The sequence below is a fragment of the Oncorhynchus gorbuscha genome, linkage group LG07 (genome assembly GCF_021184085.1).
Source record: "Oncorhynchus gorbuscha isolate QuinsamMale2020 ecotype Even-year linkage group LG07, OgorEven_v1.0, whole genome shotgun sequence".
NCBI lineage: Eukaryota > Metazoa > Chordata > Actinopteri > Salmoniformes > Salmonidae > Oncorhynchus > Oncorhynchus gorbuscha.
In genome coordinates this window covers 84,678,299-84,702,440 of record NC_060179.1, presented here as the reverse complement: position 1 = coordinate 84,702,440, position 24,142 = coordinate 84,678,299, and the positions used below count along the sequence as shown (strand labels likewise).

At 43.1% G+C, this 24,142-nt stretch overlaps 1 protein-coding gene across 1 annotated transcript in view; it reads right to left on the bottom strand.

Annotated features, from left to right (window-relative positions):
• LOC124040444 (vesicle transport protein SFT2A-like) overlaps positions 1-22,386 on the bottom strand; it is a 36,597-nt gene extending 14,211 nt beyond the window's left edge. The window contains exons 1-7 of the mRNA XM_046357649.1: positions 22,206-22,386; positions 21,214-21,300; positions 16,699-16,781; positions 4,824-4,905; positions 4,234-4,269; positions 3,919-3,977; positions 219-248 (exon numbers count right to left, since the gene is read on the bottom strand). Of these exons, the coding sequence (XP_046213605.1) occupies positions 219-248; positions 3,919-3,977; positions 4,234-4,269; positions 4,824-4,905; positions 16,699-16,781; positions 21,214-21,300; positions 22,206-22,271 (443 nt within the window). The 5' untranslated portion in view covers positions 22,272-22,386. The remainder of the gene's footprint in view (positions 1-218; positions 249-3,918; positions 3,978-4,233; positions 4,270-4,823; positions 4,906-16,698; positions 16,782-21,213; positions 21,301-22,205) is intronic.
• Between the last annotated feature and the right edge of the window lie 1,756 nt (positions 22,387-24,142).

The following is a 24,142-nucleotide window of genomic DNA, read 5'->3' as shown; positions in this document are numbered from 1 at the left end:
ACCTCACTGGGTAAAGTTGGTTAGACCTCACTGGGTAAAGTTGGTTAGACCTCACTGGGTAAAGTTGGTTAGACCTCACTGGGTAAAGTTGGTTAGACCTCACTAGGTAAAGTTGGTTAGACTCACTAGGTTAAGTTGGTTAGACTCATTAAGTTAGTTAGACTAACTGGATCCACAAAAGGGTTAATGTACTGTAGTTTGAAACATAATCCTCTTACCTGGCAAATGGAATGTAAGAGATGCTGTACCTGAAAGAGAAAACAAGAAAAACAGACTGAGTATAAACACCATCCAAGTATAGTACATTATCAGGTAACCTATATTACACAGGTACATTATCAGGTACCCTATATTATATTATACAGGTACAGTATCAGGTACCCTATACAGGTACAGTATCAGGTAACCTATACAGGTACAGTATCAGGTAACCTATACAGGTACAGTATCAGGTAACCTATACAGGTACAGTATCAGGTAACCTATACAGGTACAGTATCAGGTAACCTATACAGGTACAGTATCAGGTAACCTATACAGGTACAGTATCAGGTAACCTATACAGGTACAGTATCAGGTAACCTATACAGTATATCAGGTAACCTATACAGGTACAGTATCAGGTAACCTATACAGGTACAGTATCAGGTAACCTATACAGGTACAGTATCAGGTAACCTATACAGGTACAGTATCAGGTAACCTATACAGGTACAGTATCAGGTAACCTATACAGGTACAGTATCAGGTAACCTATATTATACAGGTATAGTATCAGGTAACCTATATTATAATATACAGGTACAGTATCAGGTAACCTAGGTAACCTATACAGGTACAGTATCAGGTAACCTATATTATAGGCCTAGGCTCATGGAGTGCAAGTGAGGATACCTGAGGTAGGATAACAAAGATTTAACAACGTGCTGCTGCTCCCGAGACCAGCAAGTCAATCTGGAGACCGATTGAGTTAGTCTGTAATAATCTATGTTAACATCATCGCTACATTTATCCAGAGGTGTGATCAGTATTATACAGATTATGTTGTGAAGCATGACGAGAGGAATTAAAAAAAAAAAAATGTTAAAAATAAATAAATAAAAAAACGGCATGAAAATGTTAGAAAATGAATCTTCCATAAATGGGAGTCTTTCCCGTGACATAGATAAAATAGGTGGGGTCAATATAAACTCAGCAAAAACAAAAAGACACGTCCTCTCACTGTCAACTGCGTTTATTTTCAGCAAATTTAACACATGTAAATATTTGTATGAACAGAAGAGTCAACAACAGACATAAACGGAACAAGTTCCACAGACATGTGACTAACAGTGTTTAAACTATGTAAGCTGTTAGTGTCTTAACGACCGTTCCACAGGTGCATGTTCATTCATTGTTTATGGTTCATTGAACAAGCATGGGAAACAGTGTTTAAACCCTTTACAACAAAGATCTGTGACGTTATTTTGATTTTTTTGTCCCTGAACAAAAGGGGGTCAAAATCAAAAGTAACAGTCAGTAGTTGGTGTGGCTACCAGCTGCATTAAGTACTGCAGTGCATCTCCTCCTCATGGACTGCACCAGATTTGACAGTTCTTGCTGTGAGATGTTACCCCACTCTTCCACCAAGGCACCTGCAAGTTCCCGGACATTTCTGGGGGGGAATGGCCCTAGCCCTCACCCTCCGATCCAACAGGTCCCAGACGTGCTCAATGGGATTGAGATCCGGGCTCTTCGCTGGCCATGGCAGAACACTGAATGAGCAGTATGGCTGGTGGCATTGTCATGCTGGAGGGTCATGTCAGGATGAGCCTGCAGGAAGGGTACCACATGAGGGATGATGATATCTTCTCTGTAACGTGGAGCGTTGAGATTGCCTGCAATGACAACAAGCTCAGCCCGATGATGCTGTGACACACCGCCCCAGACCATGACGGACCCTCCACCTCCAAATCAATCCCGCTCCAGAGTACAGGCCTCGGTGTAATGCTTATTCCATCGACCATAAACACGAATCCGATCACCACCCCTGACAAAACCGCGACTCGTCGGTGAAGAGCACTTGTTGCCAGTCCTGTCTGGTTCAGCGACTGTGGGTTTGTGCCCATAGGCGACGTTGTTGTCGGTGATGTCTGGTGAGGACCTGCCTTACAACAGGCCTACCAGCCCTCAGTCCAGCTTCTCCCAGCCTATAGAGGACAGTCTGAGCACTGATGGAGGGATTGTGCGTTCCTGGTGTAACTCAGGCAGTTGTTTTTGCCATCCTGTACCTGTCCCGCAGGTGTGATGTTCGGTTGTACCAATCCTGTGCAGGTGTTGCTACACGTGGTCTGCCACTGCGAGGACGATCAGCTGTCCGTCCTGTCTCCCTGTAGCTCTAGCTTAGGCATCTCACAGTACAGACATTGCAATTTATTGCCCTGGCCTCATCTGCAGTCCTCATGCCTCCTTGCAGCACGGCTAAGGCACGTTCACACAGATGAGTAGAGACTGGGCATCTTTCTTTTGGTGTTTTACAGAGTCAGTAGAAAGGCCTCTTTAGTGTCCTAAGTTTTCATAACTGTGACCTTAATTGCCTACCGTCTGTAAGCTGTTAGTGTCTTAAAGATGGTTCCACAGGCGCATGTTCCTTAATTATTTATGGTTTATTGAACAAGCATGGGAAACCAAGTCCAAATAAACTCAGCAAAAAAAAGAAATGTCCTCTCACTGTCAACACGTGTAAATATTTGTATGAACATAAGATTCAACAAGACATAAACTGAACAAGTTCCACAGACATGTGACTAACAGTAACCGTAAGGGCAAAAAACACACTTCACGCAAACACGTCAACAAATTATTTTTGCTTCTTGTTTTCCAGCATTTAAAACTCTATTGATGAACTCTAAGATGTTATTTAGGCATTCAACATGACTGATATTCCCTAGGGCTGTTAGTTAGGCATTCAACATGACTGATACTCCCTGGGGCTGTTAGTTAGGCATTCAACATGACTGATATTCCCTGGGGCTGTTAGTTAGGCATTCAACATGACTGATATTCCCTGGGGCTGTTAGTTAGGCATTCAACATGACTGATATTCCCTAGGGCTGTTAGTTAGGCATTCAACATGACTGATATTCCCTGGGGCTGTTAGTTAGGCATTCAACATGACTGATATTCCCTGGGGCTGTTAGTTAGGCATTCAACATGACTGATATTCCCTGGGGCTGTTAGTTAGGCATTCAACATGACTGATATTCCCTGGGGCTGTTAGTTAGGCATTCAACATGACTGATATTCCCTGGGGCTGTTAGTTAGGCAACCAACATGACTGATATTCCCTGGGGCTGTTAGTTAGGCATTCAAAATGACTGATATTCCCTGGGGCTGTTAGTTAGGCATTCAACATGACTGATATTCCCTGGGGCTGTTAGTTAGGCATTCAACATGACTGATATTCCCTGGGGCTGTTAGTTAGGCATTCAACATGACTGATATTCCCTGGGGCTGTTAGTTAGGCATTCAACATGACTGATATTCCCTGGGGCTGTTAGTTAGGCATTCAACATGACTGATATTCCCTGGGGCTGTTAGTTAGGCATTCAACATGACTGATATTCCCTGGGGCTGTTAGTTAGGCATTCAACATGACTGATATTCCCTGGGGCTGTTAGTTAGGCATTCAACATGACTGATATTCCCTGGGGCTGTTAGTTAGTCAGTCAATGACTGTCAACACTGTTTCAAGCCTAGTTTGACACTGAAGGAGAGGACTCATCGGTCGTCACAAAATAGGAGGTATTTTAGGAAGGTAGAAGGATAGTAACACGAGCGACAGATATAGATCTGCAATTCGTAACGTCCGATTGAGACGACATACACGGATTGGATCAAGGCCTAAATTGAATGCACTGTACGTGGAGTGTTACTTACCATGTCATAGCCAAGAACTGTAGAATGCAGAAGATGATGGCCAACCCCTTCTTTCCCCACTACAGAGAACAGAGAGAACAGACAGCGGTGTTGTAAATTTGTTATAGCGCATTAGGCCAATGTGTCCCCCTCCAACTCAGTCCTGGGGTTCCCAAGGAGTGCACATTTATTTTTTTTATTTTTTTTGGGGGGGGGGTAGTAACATCTGTTACACACATTTCTGCCCCCCAGTGGGGACCCCTAAAAATGAGTTTGGGAAACGCTGCCATAAGGTCACGATGTAGGCTACTGTTTCAGAGGTTTTCAGATACTTACCCAGAAAACTGCACAAAGCGTCAAAATGAGACAGAGCTGGAGGCAGAAAGAGAAAAAAATCAATTATACAACTTTTAAAAATATTGATTAAATTAATGAATCTGATTAATCTTCTGTGGAGGGATTTACTTCAGATTACCACTCAGCTTTGTGCCCTAAAGACAGATTAACTTTAAAAGATCGAATCCGCTTTAGTGAAAACGCCACCCCCCCCCCCAAAAAAGATACAATGTAATATTTAACAGACACATTATTTTAAATGACACAACAACAACGTTTATCAATTCATTTTTGATATAGACTAACTTAAGAAATACCTAGTGCTTAGCAACATCGATCCAGCCACATCCCTCAGTTATATCCCATACTTGCAATGATTGTGATATGTGTGGTTGTTTAACTTACTTTAGTTGACTTGGACATTACACTTGTATTTTCACCATGGCAAATAAAGTCTAATCGTTTACGATACATAGAGTACAGTAGGTATTAATATTTAATATTATTATTATTAATATAATGTATTTAATTCTCTTGGTTGTTTAATTTACATTAGCTGACTAGGACACTAGAGTACAGTATGTAGTTACCAGCATAACACAGGTGGCTATCAGTCTGGTGGGCTCAAACATTCTCTTCAGCTGCTTCAGAGGTCCCATCAGGAAACAGGTGCTGAAGGGAAAACACACCGGGTTTTTTGTTTTGTTTTTTAAAATCGTAGAAATAATGTCACATGGATTTGAATTTCTATGATTTATAAAGTTGGAAAGACGACTACATACTGATCAAAAGAGCCTGGGGAAATTTAAAAAAACATTTTGTTGTTGCCGATATTAATATTGATATGAGAGACCTTGACAAAGATAAAACAGACCAGCACAAATAACGCCTTCTCATTTCAAATGTGAACAGATTTTCTGTGGCTGACATTATATAATAAGGTCAACGTACTTTTGTGTGAAAAGTGCAAATCAATCCCAGAACAACAGTAAAATACCTTGTGAAGATGCTGGAGAAAACAGGTACAAAAGTATCTATATCGACTGCAAAACGAGTCCTATATCGACATAAACTGAAAGGCCCGCTCAGCAAGGAAGAAGCCGCTGCTCCAAAACCGCCTTAAAAAGCCAGACTATGGTTTGCAACTGCACATGGGGACAAAGATAGTTATTTTTGGAGAAATGTCCTCTGGTCTGATGAAACAAAAATAGAACTGTTTAGTCATAATGACCATCGTTATGTTTGGAGGAAAAAGGGGGAGGCTTGCAAGCCAAAGAACACCATCCCAACCGTGAAACACGGGGGTGGCAGCATCATGTTGTGGGGGTGCTTTGCTGCTGGAGGGACTGGTGCACTTCACAAAATAGATGGCATCATGAGGCAGAAAATTATGTGGATATATTGAAGCAACATCTCAAGACAGGAAGTTAAAGCTTGGTCGCAAATGGGTCTTCCAAATGGACAATGACCCCAAGCATACTTCCAAAGTTGTGGCACAATGGCTTAAGGACAACAAAGTCAAGGTATTGGAGTGGCCATCACAAAGCCCTGACCTCAATCCCATAGAAAATTTGTGGGCAGAACTGAAAAAACATGTGCGAGCAAGGAGGCCTACAAACCTGACCCAGTTCCACCAGCTCTGTCAGGAGGAATGGGACAATATTCACCCAACTTATTGAGGGAAGCTTGTGGAAGGCTACCAGAAAAATTTGACCCACGTTAATCAATTTAAAAGGCAATGCTACCAAATACTAAATGAGTGCATGGAAATGTCTGACCCACTGGGAATGTGACGAAATAAATAAATCGTTCTCTCTATTATTCTGATATTTAAATTACTTAAAATAAAGTGGTGATCTTAACTGACCTAAGACAGGGAATCTTTACTAGGATTAAACGTCAGGAATTGTGTAAAACTGAGTTTAAATGTATTTGGCGAAGCTCCTCACCCAAGCCTCTCCAGGTTCTCCTTTACCCAAATCCAGATAGCAGATGTTCTGAAAGAGCTGCAAAACCTGGACCCGTACAAATCAGCTGGGCTTGACAATCTGGACCCGCTATTTCTGAAACTATCTGCCGCCATTGTCGCAACCCCTATTACCAGCCTGTTCAACCTCTCTTTCATATCGTCTAAAAGATCCCCAAGGATTGGAAAGCTGCCGCAGTCATCCCCCTCTTCAAAGGGGGAGACACCCTGGACCCAAACTGTTACAGACCTATATCCATCCTGCCCTGCCTATCTAAGGTCTTCGAAAGCCAAGTCAACAAACAGGTCACTGACCATCTGGAATCCCACCGTACCTTCTCCGCTGTGCAATCTGGTTTCCGAGCCGGTCACGGGTGCACCTCAGCCACACTCAAGGTACTAAACGATATCATAACCGCCATCGATAAAAGACAGTACTGTGCAGCAGTCTTCATCGACCTCGCCAAGGCTTTCGACTCTGTCAGTCACCATATTCTTATCGGCAGACTCTACAGCCTCGGTTTTTCGGATGACTGCCTTGCCTGGTTCACCAATTACTTTGCAGACAGAGTTCAGTGTGTCAAATCGGAGGGCATGCTGTCCGGTCCTCTGGCAGTCTCTATGGGGGTGCCACAGGGTTCAATTCTCGGGCCGACTCTTTTCTCTGTATATATCAATGATGTTGCTCTTGCTGCGGGCGATTCCCTGATCCACCTCTACGCAGACGACACTATTCTATATACTTTTGGCCCGTCATTGGACACTGTGCTATCTAACCTCCAAACGAGCTTCAATGCCATACAGCACTCCTTCCGTGGCCTCCAACTGCTCTTAAACGCGAGTAAAACCAAATGCATGCTTTTCAACCGATCGCTGCCTGCACCCGCATGCCCGACTAGCATCACCACCCTGGATGGTTCCGACCTTGAATATGTGGACATCTATAAGTACCTAGGTGTCTGGCTAGACTGCAAACTATCCTTCCAGACTCACATCAAACATCTCCAATCGAAAATCAAATCAAGAGTCGGCTTTCTATTCCGCAACAAAGCCTCCTTCACTCACGCTGCCAAGCTTACCCTAGTAAAACTGACTATCCTACCGATCCTCGACTTCGGCGATGTCATCTACAAAATGGCTTCCAACACTCTACTCAGCAAACTGGATGCAGTCTATCACAGTGCCATCCGTTTTGTCACTAAAGCACCTTATACCACCCACCACTGAGACTTGTATGCTCTAGTCGGCTGGCCCTCACTACATATTCGTCGCCAGACCCACTGGCTCCAGGTCATCTACAAGTCCATGCTAGGTAAAGCTCCGCCTTATCTCAGTTCACTGGTCACGATGGCAACACCCATCCGTAGCACGCGCTCCAGCAGGTGTATCTCACTGATCATCCCTAAAGCCAACACCTCATTTGGCCGCCTTTCGTTCCAGTACTCTGCTGCCTGTGACTGGAACGAATTGCAAAAATCGCTGAAGTTGCAGACTTTTATCTCCCTCACCAACTTCAAACATCAGCTATCCGAACAGCTAACCGATCGCTGCAGCTGTACATAGTCTATAGGAAAATAGCCCACCCATTTTCACTTACCTCATTCCCATACTGTTTTTATTTATTTACTTTTCTGCTCTTTTGCACACCAATATCTCTACCTGTACATGACCATCTGATCATTTATCACTCCAGTGTTAATCTGCAAAATTGTATTATTCGCCTACCTCCTCATGCCTTTTGCACACATTGTATATAGACTGCCCATTTTTTCTACTGTGTTATTGACTTGTTAATTGTTTATTCCATGTGTAACTCTGTGTTGTCTGTTCACACTGCTATGCTTTATCTTGGCCAGGTCGCAGTTGCAAATGAGAACTTGTTCTCAACTAGCCTACCTGGTTAAATAAAGGTGAAATAAAAGAGGAAGGAACCTCACAGAACTTGAGAACTGAACAATATTCATGTTCTGGAGAGTGTATAAAAGGTCGTTGAAGTAGCCAGCTACGAACTGGTCCGTTTGGTACAATTTTGTGAAACTCATGAGACACAATACAGCCACATTACCATAACCCTGTTTATGCAAGAGTCTCAGTTGTGAGGCTTGCATCTAATTGTTGTATAAAATGAATGAGTAAAGATGAAACTATGCAAAATTATTTAATGTGATTTTAAACTGTTAAATGAAGGAAACTCCAATTCCCTTTGGAGTTGAACTAAATCATAGGCCCGCCCCATGAGCACAGACATTGATCTGGCGTCGTGGGACAGCCCCTTCCTGCTCTTCCAAATATTCCCACCGTAGGAATTTATCTTCAGACCATGCTTCTCTCAATTATGAGAGGGCTAAGGTTTGAGCCCATTGCTGAATTCTTAACCATACCACGTGGTTAAACTCTGAGATTATCGAACCAACATTATAAGAACAAGTCTTTGATATTAATTACTAATCTGCAGCTAGGAATTCTGTACCATTGAACGCGAAGACCGACAACCGCCGAAACACCTATTCTATAACAACATCGCTGAATGTTACTCTGAACTATCCATTCTAACCACGGCAGAGAGAGAGAGAGAGAGAGGGATCGGACAAACTCTCCAACGGGAACAAACTTTCCAACAGAGATCATCTCATCTATAGTTGTCATCTTTGACACTCATCTGTTATCATCTTTGCGTAAATCTCATCTATAGTTGTCATCTTTGTATGTCTCATCTCATCTATAGTTGTCATCTTTGCAATTATTCCCTTTGAATGACTGAGCATTCATGTGCAAAGGTCATTAGCATTTCAATTGTTATAATTATCATCTTTGTAGTGTCTCATCTCATCTATAGTTATCATCTTTGTCATCTTTGTAGTGTCTCATCTCATCTATAATTATCTCATCTTTGTAGTGTCTCATCTCATCTATAGTCGTCATCTTTGTAGTGTCTCATCTCATCTATAGTTGTCATCTTTGTAGTGTCTCATCTCATCTATAGTTGTCATCTTTGTAGTGTCTCATCTCATCTATAGTTATCATCTTTGTAGTGTCTCATCTCATCTATAGTTATCATCTTTGTAGTGTCTCATCTCAGTTGACCCCCACTTCCCTTTTGTCCACCAAGCCGCGATACCGGTTTAGCCCACTAGGGAAACTCCGCTATCATTTCCTTGTAACCATCTACTGCATGTTTACGCATTTCTGTGAATTACTTAGTAAATAAATGGTTTAAGACAATTAATGTATGGATGACTCATAGTGAAGACTGGGTTCGTGCAGATAACCAACAATTTACAACGTTTGGAATGAGACTAACGTGAGGCAAATAATAATTCATTAATTAGAACACCAATTGATCAGATTTTCAGATATTTTAATGTTATATTAGGAAAATTATAACTTTGTAATCTGAATATTTTCCTTGGTGGCCAGACTTCCTAGTTAATTACAGTTTACATGATTAAGTTTCTTTAAATCACATAATAATAATTAGAGAATTTTTTTTTAAATAAGTCTTCAGTTTAATGATGCCAAAGACACGACACATGTATTTGTATAATGGTTTTATAGGGACCGGCTGGTGGGCCTTGGTATAGATTATGCAACATGAAACGCATGGTTACTTATACACCTGCCTACCTGAATATACGACCTCAAATTAAAATATGACGGTCTGAGCACTTCATGTTACTGTGTGGACAAAAGCCCTGGTCTGTATTACAAATGGCACACTATTCCCTACGTAGTGTACAATAGGCCCTAGTCAAAAGTAGTGCACTACATAGGGAATAAGGTGCCATTTGGGGGAAAAGGCCCAGTGTAAACATGACACTACTGTTTGTGGTTCAGAACAGTAACCAGGAGTTAGGACACACTGAACCAGTTTCTTTCTTTCGCTGTGGGACGACACAAAGAGAGTTCACAGTTCACCGTCCGGTAGGAAAATGATAGCGTGTCAAAAGACAGCCACACAAGGTTGTGACGACGCGACACCTGTCTGTGATAACCAATCAAATTCATTTCAGCAAGTAGAAACACACGGGCATGGAAACACTCCCAAATAAGGAGGGGAAAAAAATAGAGAGGGGAGGAATCAGGCAAGAAGTGTTGGTCCCATGTTTCATGAGTTGAATCACAAAAAGCTTATTTCTCTCAACTGTTGAGCACAACTTTGTTTACATCCCTGTTTTGTGAGCATTTCTCCTTTGCCAAGACAATCCACCCACCTGACAAGTGTGGCATATCAATAAGCTGATTAACTAGCATTATCATTACACAGGTGCACCTTGTGCTGGGGACACACACACAAAAAAGGCCACTCTAAAATGTGTAGTTTTGTCACAACAACACAATGCCACAGATGTCTCAAGTTGAGGGAGCATGCAATTGGCATGCTGACTGCAGGAATGTCCTGACGAATATTTCTGTCTGTAATAGAGCCCTTTTGTGAGGAAAAACTCATTCTGATTGGCTGGGCCTGGCTCCCAGTGGGTGTGCCTGGCTGCCAAGTAGGTGGTCCTATGCCATCTAAGGCCCACCCCATGGCTACACCCCTGCCAGCCATATAAAATCCATAGATTAGGGCCTTCTGTAGCTCAGTTGGTAGAGCATGGCGCTTGCATGGCGCTTGTAACGCCAGGGTAGTGGGTTCGATTCCCGGGACCACCCATACGTAGAATGTATGCACACATGACTGTAAGTCGCTTTGGATAAAAGCGTCTGCTAAATGGAATATATTTTTATATTTTTATTTTTAAAACTTAAAGAGAGAGGGTACCTCATTATAAGATGTAGACCACACGATCTACCACTATCTACCAAGACTATCAATATTATTCGTGGAGGTCTAGTTACCACCACAAACCCATGCTGGCACTAAGACCAAACTCAATGAGCTGTGTAAGGCCATAAGCAAACAATAAAATGCTCATCCAGAGGTGGCACTCCTAGTGGCCAGGGACTTTACTGCAGGCAAACTTAAATCAGTTTTACCTCATTTCTACCAGAATGTTAAATGTGCAACCAGAGGAAAAACAACTCTAGACCACCTTTACTCCGCACACAGAGACATGTACAAAGCTCTAGACCACCTTTACTCCGCACACAGACATGTACAAAGCTCTAGACCACCTTTACTCCGCACAGAGACACGTACAAAGCTCTAGACCACCTTTACTCCGCACACAGAGACACGTACAAAGCTCTAGACCACCTTTACTCCGCACACAGAGACATGTACAAAGCTCTAGACCACCTTTACTCCGCACACAGAGACATGTACAAAGCTCTAGACCACCTTTACTCCGCACACAGAGACATGTACAAAGCTCTAGACCACCTTTACTCCGCACACAGAGACATGTACAAAGCTCTAGACCACCTTTACTCCGCACACAGAGACATGTACAAAGCTCTAGACCACCTTTACTCCACACAGAGAGACATGTACAAAGGTCTAGACCACCTTTACTCCGCACACAGAGACATGTACAAAGCTCTCCTTCCATTTGGCAAATCTGACCATAATTCTAACCTACTAATTCCTGATTATAAGCAAAAACTAAAGCAGGAAGTACCAGTGACTCGCTCAATACGGAAGTGGTCATATGACGCAGATGCTACGCTACAGGAGTATTTTGCTAGCACAGACTGGAATATGTGCCATGATTCAAATGGCATAGAGGAGTATACCACTTCAGTCATCAGATTCATCAATAAGTGCGCTGACGACATTGTCCCCACAGTGACCTTACGTACATATCCCAACCAGAAGCCATTGATTATAGGCAACATCAACACCGAGCTCAAGGCTAGAGCTGCCGCTTTTAAGGAGCGGGACACTAATCCGGACGCTTATAAGAAATCACGCCCTCAGACAAACCATCAAACAAGAAAATCATCAATACAGAACTGAGATGGAATCCTACTACACCGGCTCTGACACTCGTCTGATGTGGCAGGGCTTGAAAATGATTGCGGACTACAAAAGGAAACCCAGCCGTGAGCTGCCCAGTGAAGCGAGCCAACCAGACAGGCTAAATGCTTTTTATGCTCGCTTCGAGGCAAGCATGCAGCTGACATTTTCAACCTCTCCCTGACCGAGTCTATAATACCTACATGTTTCAAGCAGACCACCATAGTCCCTGTGCCCACGGAAGCAAATGTAACCTGCTTAAATGACTACCGCCCTGTAGCACTCATGTCGGTAGCCATTTAGTGCTTTGAAAGGCTGGTCATGGCTCACATCAACAGCATCATCCTGGAAACTCTAGACCCACTCCAATTTGCATACCGCCCCAACAGATCCACAGATGACGCAATCTCAAAGCTGTTCATTACCTACAGCTCAGCGATCAACACTATAGTGCCCTCAAAGCTCATCACTAAGCTAATGACTCTGGGACTAAACACCTCCCCCTGCAACTGGATCCTGGACTTCCTGATGGGCCGGCCCCCAGTTGTTAAGGGTAGGCAACAACACATCTATCACGCTAATCCTCAACATGGGGGCCCCTCAGGACTCCCAACACCATCATTAAGTTGGCTGACAACACAACGGTGGTAGGCCTGATCACCGACAATGATGAGACAGCCAAATATGGAGGTGGTCAGAGACCTGGCCGTGTGGTGCCAGGACAACAACCTCCCCCTCAACGATGAGACAGCCAATAAGGAGGTGGTCAGAGACCTGGCCGTGTGGTGCCAGGAAAACGACCTCCCCCTCAACGTGAGCAAGACAAAGGAGCAGATCACAGACTACAGGAAAAGGAGGACTGAACACACTCCCATTCTCAAACGACAGGGCTTGAGTAGAGCAGGTTGAGAGCTTCAAGTTGCTTGGTGTCCACATCACCAACAAACTATTAATGGTCCCCCCCCCCAGGAGACTGACAGATCTTCATAAGGTTCTACAGCTGCACCAGAGAGCATCCTGACCGGTTGCCTCGCCGCCTGGTATGGCAACTGCTCGGCATCCAACCGTAAGGCGTGTACTGCGTACGGCCCTGTACATCACTGGGGCCTAGCTTCCTGACATCCAAGACCAGGCGGTGTCCTTTAAGGCCCAAAACAATTGTCAGAGACTCCAGTCAACCAAGTCATTGACTGTTCTCTCTGCTACCACACGGCATGTGGTACCGGAGCGCCAAGTCTAGGACCAACTTGGCAAGTCAATCAAAAACAAATTCTTATTTACAATGACGGCCTACCCCGGCCAAACCCGGATGACGCTGGGCCAATCGCTGGCCCCAGGCGCCCTATGGGACTACCAATCACGGCCGAATGTGATGCAGCCTGGATTCGAACCAGGGACTGGAGTGACTCCTCTTGCATTAAGATGCAGTGTCATAGACCATTGCCCTACAAGGTAGCTGCCCAGAGGGGGTAACTGTTCATTCATTTTTTACTTTATTTAGTAAATATTTTCTTAACTGTATTGTTGGTTTAAGAGCTTGAAAGTAAGCATGTCACATTAAGGTCTAATACCTGCTGTATTTGGTGCATGTGACAAAATGGATTTAATGAATTTATTTAAAAATGGACTGATTTCCTTACCAGTGAACTAACTCAGTAAAATCTTTGAAATTGTTGCATGTTGAGTTTATATTTTTGTTCAGTATTATAGGAAGTCAGCGTTTGACAAGTTAGCCTTGTCTGAGCCAGAACGGCCCATAGGGGGCAGGAGCCTGATGTACAATTACACCCCCCCTGGACATGACACTAGCCTGTCGTAGGGCCAAGCAAGGCATTGGGTCCCATTTTTAGAGTTACACACACACACACACACAATCTTGGAGAGAGTCACGTGTAATACATTTATCTGGCAGCTCTCAACCCTCTCTTGATTCTTAGAGAGAGAACTAAACCCTGTTGATTCTTAGAGAGAGAACTAAACCCTGTTGATTCTTAGAGAACTAAACCCTGTTGATTCTTAGAGAACTAAACCCTGTTGATTCTTAGAGAACTAAACCCTGTTGATTCTTAGAGAACTAAACCCTGTTGATTCTTAGAGAACTAAACCCTGTTGATTCTTAGAGAACTAAACCCTGTTGATTCTTAGAGAACTAAACCCTGTTGATTCTTAGAGAACTAAACCCTGTTGATTCTTAGAGAACTAAACCCTGTTGATTCTTAGAGAGAGAACTAAACCCTGTTGATTCTTAGAGAGAGAACTAAACCCTGTTGATTCTTAGAGAGAGAACTAAACCCTGTTGATTCTTAGAGAGAGAACTAAGCCCTGTTGATTCTTAGAGAGAGAACTAAACCCTGTTGATTCTTAGAGAGAGAACTAAACCCTGTTGATTCTTAGAGAGAGAACTAAACCCTGTTGATTCTTAGAGAGAGAACTAAACCCTGTTGATTCTTAGAGAGAGAACTAAACCCTGTTGATTCTTAGAGAGAGAACTAAACCCTGTTGATTCTGAGAGAGAGAACTAAACCCTGTTGATTCTGAGAGAGAGAACTAAACCCTGTTGATTCTGAGAGAGAGAACTAAACCCTGTTGATTCTGAGAGAGAGAACTAAACCCTGTTGATTCTGAGAGAGAGAACTAAACCCTGTTGATTCTGAGAGAGAGAACTAAACCCTGTTGATTCAGAGAGAGAACTAAACCCTGTTGATTCTGAGAGAGAGAACTAAACCCTGTTGATTCTGAGAGAGAGAACTAAACCCTGTTGATTCTGAGAGAGAGAACTAAACCCTGTTGATTCTGAGAGAGAGAACTAAACCCTGTTGATTCTGAGAGAGAGAACTAAACCCTGTTGATTCTTAGATAGAGAACTAAACCCTGTTGATTCTTAGATAGAGAACTAAACCCTGTTGATTCTTAGATAGAGAACTAAACCCTGTTGATTCTTAGATAGAGAACTAAACCCTGTTGATTCTTAGATAGAGAACTAAACCCTGTTGATTCTTAGATAGAGAACTAAACCCTGTTGATTCTTAGATAGAGAACTAAACCCTGTTGATTCTTAGATAGAAAACTAAACCCTGTTGATTCTTAGATAGAAAACTAAACCCAACAGACCTGTTCAATCATCAGGAATTCAATCAAAAGACATTACTGAACTGTGCAAAAATGTCCTGAAACATAGAAACCCTATACCACAATGAATCCTAGACGGCTGTACATTGTGTACAAAGCAACTTACTTACAGTACAGTGAGTGCATGGGGACAAACAAAATGGTGTGTGTGTGTGTGTGTGTGTGTGTGTGTGTGTGTGTGTGTGTGTGTGTGTGTGTGTGTGTGTGTGTGTGTGTGTGTGTGTGTGTGTGTGTGTGTGTGTGTGTGTGTGTGTGTGTGTGTGTGTGTGATCCCTGTGGGAAATGAACCTATGACCTTGGTGTTTGTTAGTGTCTGACCTACTGAACCACACAGGACTACTACACCAAGCTCAATGGGGAACCCGTCCACCATGCGTCTGTTCTGTCTCAACATTTAAAACAACTACTGCATAGTATGACAGACAAACCAAGTGGTCTTACTGACACCTGAAACATAGAAATAGAACCGCCAGAACAGGAACAGAAGTCTAAATTCTAGAACAGGGACAGAAGTCTAAATTCTAAAACAGGGACAGAAGTCTAAATTCTAAAACAGGGACAGAAGTCTAAATTCTAAAACAGGGACAGAAGTCTAATTCTAGAACAGGGATAGAAGTCTAATTCTAGAACAGGGACAGAAGTCTAATTCTAGAACAGGGACAGAAGTCTAATTCTAGAACAGGGACAGAAGTCTAATTCTAGAACAGGGACAGAAGTCTAATTCTAGAACAGGGACAGAAGTCTAATTCTAGAACAGGGACAGAAGTCTAATTCTAGAACAGGGACAGAAGTCTAATTCTAGAACAGGGACAGAAGTAGAACAGGGACAGAAGTCTAATTCTAGAACAGGGACAGAAGTCTAATTCTAGAACAGGGACAGAAGTCTAATTCTAGAACAGGGACAGAAGTCTAATTCTAGAACAGGGACAGAAGTCTAATTCTAGAACAGGGACAGAAGTCTAATTCTAGAACAGGGACATAATTCTAAATTCCATGACTTGGAACAGCCCTCGACAATGAACTGAAATGAGACTTTGGCAGCTACTTTACGGACTGCTACTGAATACACTCCAAGCTGAGTGACGGGGACAGGAGATCAATAATTGATAGGTCATTTGTAAAGTGTGGACAACAAAAAAGGTTAGGCTCCCCATCAATCACATTTGTGGAGTGGTATTTACCATTCACATCGACACACAGGTGTTAGAAAACACCAACAACTCCATGTGTCTGGGTCCAAGTCCATCCAAAGTCCAGTTAAATGGATAGGAGGGAACTTACAGTGAAATAACCTCACAATAAATTACAATTGAAGTGTAATGTCATTTTTTAAAAATGTAACAAGTATGAAATAAGTATGCATTTAGCTTAATTCCTGAATTTCTTGTACTGGAAATAGCTTTGTCGCTAGCTCTGGCAGTAACAACGGTATTGGTAGCAGACCATAAACAAAATGAGTGACTAGACTCACCTGGAGAGTGCAGCAAGGTTACCTAGTGTGTAGAACTCAGCAAACAGCTTGGTGCCGTTGGGTAAGAACAGCAGTGCAGTGCCCTTGTTAAAACACACAAAAATGAAATTATTACTATGTCCACCTAGGCATCATCCTACCATCAGTTTGTATGAGCAGTCTGATCGGCTATAAAACTCCTGGAAGACAAGAGAAGAGGTACGCTAGATCAATGTTACCTGGAATTAGGCTATTTGGTAAATATCAGTTAAGTCTAATAATTTAAAAATATAATATTTGTATTGCTTTTGTTGTTTATTTTGAACAAGAACGATCTGTGGGCCCAAGGAAAATGGATCCCTGAAATGTTACATGATCGCCACCTAGTGGTGAAACACCATGTCACTTTCTACACATGGACATGCTGGTTCACAAAAACAGGATCTTCGACTCACTTAGAAAATAAAAATGTAAAAGTTGATCTTAGAAAATAAAAATGTAAAAGTTGAACAGGGTTGGAGAGCATATAGGAGGGTCTCAGGAACAGCTCCTCCTCTCCAACCCTGTTCCTGGAGAGGGACCCTCCTGTAGGAACAGGGTTGGAGAGCCCTGATGTAAACCTCCAGGAGGGTCTCTCTCTAGGAACAGGGTTGGAGAGCCCTGATGTAAACCTCCAGGAGGGTATCTCTACAGGAACAGGGTTAGAGAGCCCTGATGTAAACCTCCAGGAGGGTCTCTACAGGAACAGGGTTAGAGAGCCCTGATATAAACCTACAGGAGGGTCTCTCTATAGGAACAGGGTTGGAGAGCCCTGCTGCAGGCTATTAGATAAGGCTCTGTTCTTGTGGAATTAACCCATGGTGGTTAACACCAACCTGATCCATCTCCTAATGAAAGACTAATGGGGAATACAAATACATGATTCATGTTAGACACATTCCTGAACTAGAGGAACCGGTGATGAACGAGAGGGAAATATATATATATGAATGGCTGTTACCAGTGTTACCAGTGTTGTTAACACAGTGTGAATAATCAGTCTCTAGAGTTGTTATCAGTACACTCCTTCTGTAGACAGGCCAGCCCATAACCACACTAACAGAGGAGACAACTGTTCTGTAGACAGGCCAGCCCATAACCACACTAACAGAGGAGACAACTGTTCTGTAGACAGGCCCATAACCACACTAACAGAGGAGACAACTGTTCTGTAGACAGGCCAGCCCGTAACCAGACTAACAGAGGAGACAACTGTTCTGTAGACAGGCCCATAACCAGACTAACAGAGGAGACAAATGTTCTGTAGGCAGGCCAGCCCATAACCACACTAACAGAGGAGACAACTGTTCTGTAGACAGGCCAGCCCATAACCACACTAACAGAGGAGACAACTGTTCTGTAGACAGGCCAGCCCATAACCACACTAACAGAGGAGACAACTGTTCTGTAGACAGGCCAGCCCATAACCACACTAACAGAGGAGACAACTGTTCTGTAGGCAGGCCAGCCCATAACTTTATGGCTTGATAGAGGACACTGCTGTGGTTTACTGTAGAGTACAATCATCACTGGTATCATGCTGTGGTTTACTGTAGAGTCCAGTCATCACTGGTATCATGCTGTGGTTTACTGTAGAGTCCAGTCATCACTGGTATCATGCTGTGGTTTACTGTAGAGTCCAGTCATCACTGGTATCATGCTGTGGTTTACTGTAGAGTCCAGTCATCACTGGTATCATGCTGTGGTTTACTGTAGAGTCCAGTCATCACTGGTATCATGCTGTGGTTTACTGTAGAGTCCAGTCATCACTGGTATCATGCTGTGGTTTACTGTAGAGTCCAGTCATCACTGGTATCATGCTGTGGTTTACTGTAGAGTCCAGTCATCACTGGTATCATGCTGTGGTTTACTGTAGAGTCCAGTCATCACTGGTATCATGCTGTGGTTTACTGTAGAGTCCAGTCATCACTGGTGTCATGCTGTGGTTTACTGTAGAGTCCAGTCATCACTGGTATCATGCTGTGGTTTACTGTAGAGTCCAGTCATCACTGGTATCATGCTGTGGTTTACTGTAGAGTCCAGTCATCACTGGTATCATGCTGTGGTTTACTGTAGAGTCCAGTCATCACTGGTGTCATGCTGTGGTTTACTGTAGAGTCCAGTCATCACTGGTATCATGCTGTGGTTTACTGTAGAGTCCAGTCATCACTGGTATCATGCTGTGGTTTACTGTAGAGTCCAGTCATCACTGGTATCATGCTGTGGTTTACTGTAGAGTCCAGTCATCACTGGTGTCATGCTGTGGTTTACTGTAGAGTCCAGTCATCACTGGTGTCATGCTGTGGTTTACTGTAGAGTCCAGTCATCACTGGTATCATGCTGTGGTTTACTGTAGAGTCCAGTCATCACTGGTATCATGCTGTGGTTTACTGTAGAGTCCAGTCATCACTGGTATCATGCTGTGGTTTACTGTAGAGTCCAGTCATCACTGGTATCATGCTGTGGTTTACTGTAGAGTCCAGTCATCACTGGTATCATGCTGTGGTTTACTGTAGAGTCCAGTCATCACTGGTATCATGCTGTGGTTTACTGTAGAGTCCAGTCATCACTGGTATCATGCTGTGGTTTACTGTAGAGTCCAGTCATCACTGGTATCATGCTGTGGTTTACTGTAGAGTCCAGTCATCACTGGTATCATGCTGTGGTTTACTGTAGAGTCCAGTCATCACTGGTATCATGCTGTGGTTTACTGTAGAGTCCAGTCATCACTGGTATCATGCTGTGGTTTACTGTAGAGTCCAGTCATCACTGGTATCATGCTGTGGTTTACTGTAGAGTCCAGTCATCACTGGTATCATGCTGTGGTTTACTGTAGAGTCCAGTCATCACTGGTATCATGCTGTGGTTTACTGTAGAGTCCAGTCATCACTGGTATCATGCTGTGGTTTACTGTAGAGTCCAGTCATCACTGGTATCATGCTGTGGTTTACTGTAGAGTCCAGTCATCACTGGTATCATGCTGTGGACAGACACTTGTTTGTTGAGGTGGATGACAGAAGGAGAATACTGTAGTGTGCACGAGGAAGAAAATCTGATAAGAAAGTGCTTTGTGGACAGAAACAGCCGTGGGCATTGGAAGGGAAGGGGGGGGGGGATGTGCAACCAAACTTTACAACAGAGAGTGAAACAATAATAAATATTTTCTAGAACAAAGTTGCTTTACTAAAAAAAAAAAAGTAAACAACACACAAACTCACAAACTGAAACTACCGGCATGGTTCAGACAGGCCAGGAGGGCCTGTAAAACTGTCTCAGAGTAGTATTGATCTCTGATCAGTTTGGCCTTTTAGATTAGAATTTATGCGATTATATGGACGGGAGGGGGGGGGGCTCATTTTGGCTGGTCAGCTGACGTAGTCACCAAAACGATGCTTGCCGAAGCGGCAGAAGGCCGTGTGTGTTGTTATGGTTCCGGATGGCCAGATAGCTAAGCAACAATGACAAAGACGCTGTCATGTTGGGAATGGTAAGTGATCTCCTTCCAGCTCGTCTTGTTATTGATACCATGTCTTGTTTTGAATGATGTCACGTCTAAGCTAATATGGCTAAAATTAGATTAGCTAGCTAGTCAACTACTGTAACAATGTATTTGATAAAGACAAGTAGTCATTGTCTAACTTTGTTTTCAATTAAAAACATTAGAAATTAAATAGTTTAAATTGGGGGCGGCTGGTGGTGGTTAGAGCGTTGGACTAGTAAACGGAAGGTTGATGGATCGAATCCCTGAGCTGACAGGGTTAAAGATCTGTCGTTCTGCCCCTGAACAAGGCAGTTAACCCACTGTCCCCAGGCCAGTTAACCCACTGTCCCCAGGCCAGTTAACCCACTGTCCCCAGGCCAGTTAACCCACTGTCCCCAGGCCAGTTAACCCACTGTTCCCAGGCCAGTTAACCCACTGTTCCCAGGCCAGTTAACCCACTGTTCCCAGGCCAGTTAACCCACTGTTCCCAGACCAGTTAACCCACTGTTCCCAGACCAGTTAACCCACTGTTCCCAGACCAGTTAACCCACTGTTCCCAGACCAGTTAACCCACTGTTCCCAGACCAGTTAACCCACTGTTCCCAGACCAGTTAACCCACTGTTCCCAGACCAGTTAACCCACTGTTCCCAGACCAGTTAACCCACTGTTCCCAGACCAGTTAACCCACTGTTCCCAGACCAGTTAACCCACTGTTCCCAGACCAGTTAACCCACTGTTCCCAGACCAGTTAACCCACTGTTCCCAGACCAGTTAACCCACTGTTCCTAGACCATCATTGACTGATTTGCTTAGTTAAACAAATAAAAAAAGATATATCATCAATAGTCTAAGCCAAACCCTGTCTCTTTTGTCCCATAGTTGCACACACATCAGTTGCTAAACAACCAACCCATCTATAAGTCTATACAGGCCAGGTCAAAAATAGTGCACTATATTAGGGGAAACGGGCACCGTTACAGACTCAAAATAACACTGAAATAGGGTGAAATCTCACCAGTATGGAGCACAGGATGCCTGACGCGAAGCATATGACGAACCACTTCACCCGGGTGCTGTAGCTGAGCGTCGAGGCATCCAGAACCTGAGGAGAGAACAATGGCAGGATGTCACGAGACAAGACGGGCAACGACCCAAAGCACAGACCTCTCTTCCTACTGATGCTTCTACCACGCTGACCAGTGGCAAAGGAGATAAAGTTAGTAAAAGTAAGGCCCCTTTTTGTACACACAAAAACATCAAAATTACACAAACACAACATAGTTCATAAACAAACAAGGGTCGTAGGTTAACTATGACACCAGCGCTAATCAATATTTGTTTCAAGACATCAGCTAACACAAGACAGGAAAAAGGAAAGCCATGGTTTTAATGTAAATCAGCGGAGTAGCATTGTTTTTTGAACCAATGTACTGTTTTTGAAGTGTGCATTACTAGTAAGGGGAAATAAACACAATGTCTGCACGTCTTCAACTAAGTGTATCACTAAGTGAATGAATTAGATTACAGCCGGTCTTCTTGTGGACAAAAACCAGGGTTCCAACACAAACCTTACCTCATCTGATCCACCGTCTCCTTATGAAAGCATGTAAATGAGCAGGGATGCATACAAATACACAGGATTAACGAGAAGACATTATTAGTTGTCAAAGCCACACAATTCATTAGGATCTCCAAGGTCAAAACTCTAATAGTTTTCACCTGAGCAGCATCGGCGCATGCGCGGCTTTACTCCTACTACCAAGCCACCAAACTATTTCAGCACAGTCGACATACACTCAACATAATGTGTATCAATTGTAACAAGGTATAGTGTTAGTTTAAATACTCGTGGCGACTAAGAACAAGAAAATTATGCATTTGATATCGTCCACGGAAATACACCGCTCGACTCATATGTCAAAGCCCATGTTTAGCATTTAGCAAGTTAGCTAGCTAGCTAGCAAGCTAATGTAAACCGAGATAAAGTACAACAACATGCTGTGTTACCTGCGCCGTGAGCCCTGCTTCCTCGTTGTCTTCTCGTCCCCCTATCATACTACGAAGCTTGTCCATCGTTGACAATAAATATGTATAAGTGTATTATATTGTTTGGAGCTAAATGATATAGCTAACTAACTTCCGGAGACTTCCTGAATGGGCGTGTCTATGTGTTACCACCTGACAGGAAGCGCGTCCAGCCAAACGGAACGGTTCTTATTTTACCGCAGTGAGCCTTTACTATAATATAGACTCTATATGCTGTCACGAAAAGTGGCCTCTGGATGTTACACTGATCCAAGACTGGCAGTGGTGAATCGGAAACGTGAAAGTGGCATCGTTGCGTCCTCTGCCTGTTTACGTTGACGTTTAAATCCGTAGGGAAAGAGTTACGGGACAGGGACATATTTTTTTTCTTCTTCACGCCACTTCGATGAATAGTAATTTTCGTAGCACGTTATTAGAGAATTTTCGCTAACCCTAACCTCAGTCTCCTAACCTGCTACTTTAACTATACTATCCTGCGGCGTAAATTCTCCTAACTTGCTACGAAAAAGAGTGTTTTCCATTTATGGTTAAGGCGGAGAGGAAGAGGTGTATGGAAGCATTTAGGTGCTTATTGATAATTCCAATTTCCTTTCATGTTGTCAAGGCTGTATGGGGGGTTCAGAATTTTCCCGCTGGAGGACACAGTATGGCATCTGAGCAGATCATCGTGAACTTAATCCGGTTACATCAGCCAATACAATAAATTAAAAATCAGCCTTTTTATTGGTGTGGGCATAATTCACAAAAAAACTAATTTCCTGCTTACTGAAAGGCAGATGTAGAAAAGGCATAATGGCGAGGATACTACGTGAATTGATATGACAAATGGCCTGCTTTTCATAATGTATACCTACCACCTTTCAGGGTAGCTGATGATCAATGATGCAGAGAAAGTCTGATATTACTTCATTTTGGAACTTGAAGCTAAAAGCCCATTTCCAGTTGGGTTGGGCTCAGTAAAACACACCAATCCCTGTCCTAATTTCAACAATGGGTACTAATGTGGTATATTTTGTATTTTTTTTTTAGTAAATCTCACTAATTTGTGAGAATGGAAACAGGTCATATTTGTTTTTATTTTTTTAACACCTTTCCAACTTCAGTATCCAAAATGTTCTTGCTGCTCCCATAGGATATAGTAGTTACAAAAATGTATAACTCTGAAAGTAGTGCTTTGGTGTTTGTCATTATAATTTTGGTGAGCACTATGCTGGCCAGCCCAAAGGTTCCATGGCCACAATCAAGCTACATTATGAATCAGAATGCCATGGGAATTTTCTACCACAATTAATTTGACCAAGAAAAGAAGACCGACTGCCAGATGCCTCTGAATCTGCAGATAGAGAAGATATTGGCTCAACACTCACCAGCCCAATGAGTAGGTGCAGGAGGTTTAGGCTTGAGATCCAAAAGCCTTGAATTCACACATTCACTCTAATCCAGTGTTTCCCAAACTCAGTCCTCTGGGCCCCAAGGGCTGCACATTTTGTTTTTTGCCCTACAAAGCTGATTCAAATAATCAAGCTTGGATAATTTATCAACTGTGTAGTTTTATGTAATTTAACTAGGCAAATCGGTTAAGAACAACTTCTTATTTACAATGACTGCCAAAACCAGACGACACTGGGCCAAATGTCTGCCACCCTATGGGACTCCCAATAACAGCCAGCTGTGATGCAGCCTGGATTCGAACCAGGGGATGCAGTGATACCTCTTGGAGCCGCAGTGCCTTAGACCACTGCGCAACTCGCCACTTAAGACAAACACCAAAACATGCAACCCTTGGACGGAGTTTGGGAAGCACTGCTTTATCCATATGGAGCAGCACAAGAGCCATTTACAAAGTGTTGAAGTCTTTAAACCCACAGCTTGAGGGCCATTTACTAAGTGTTGAAGTC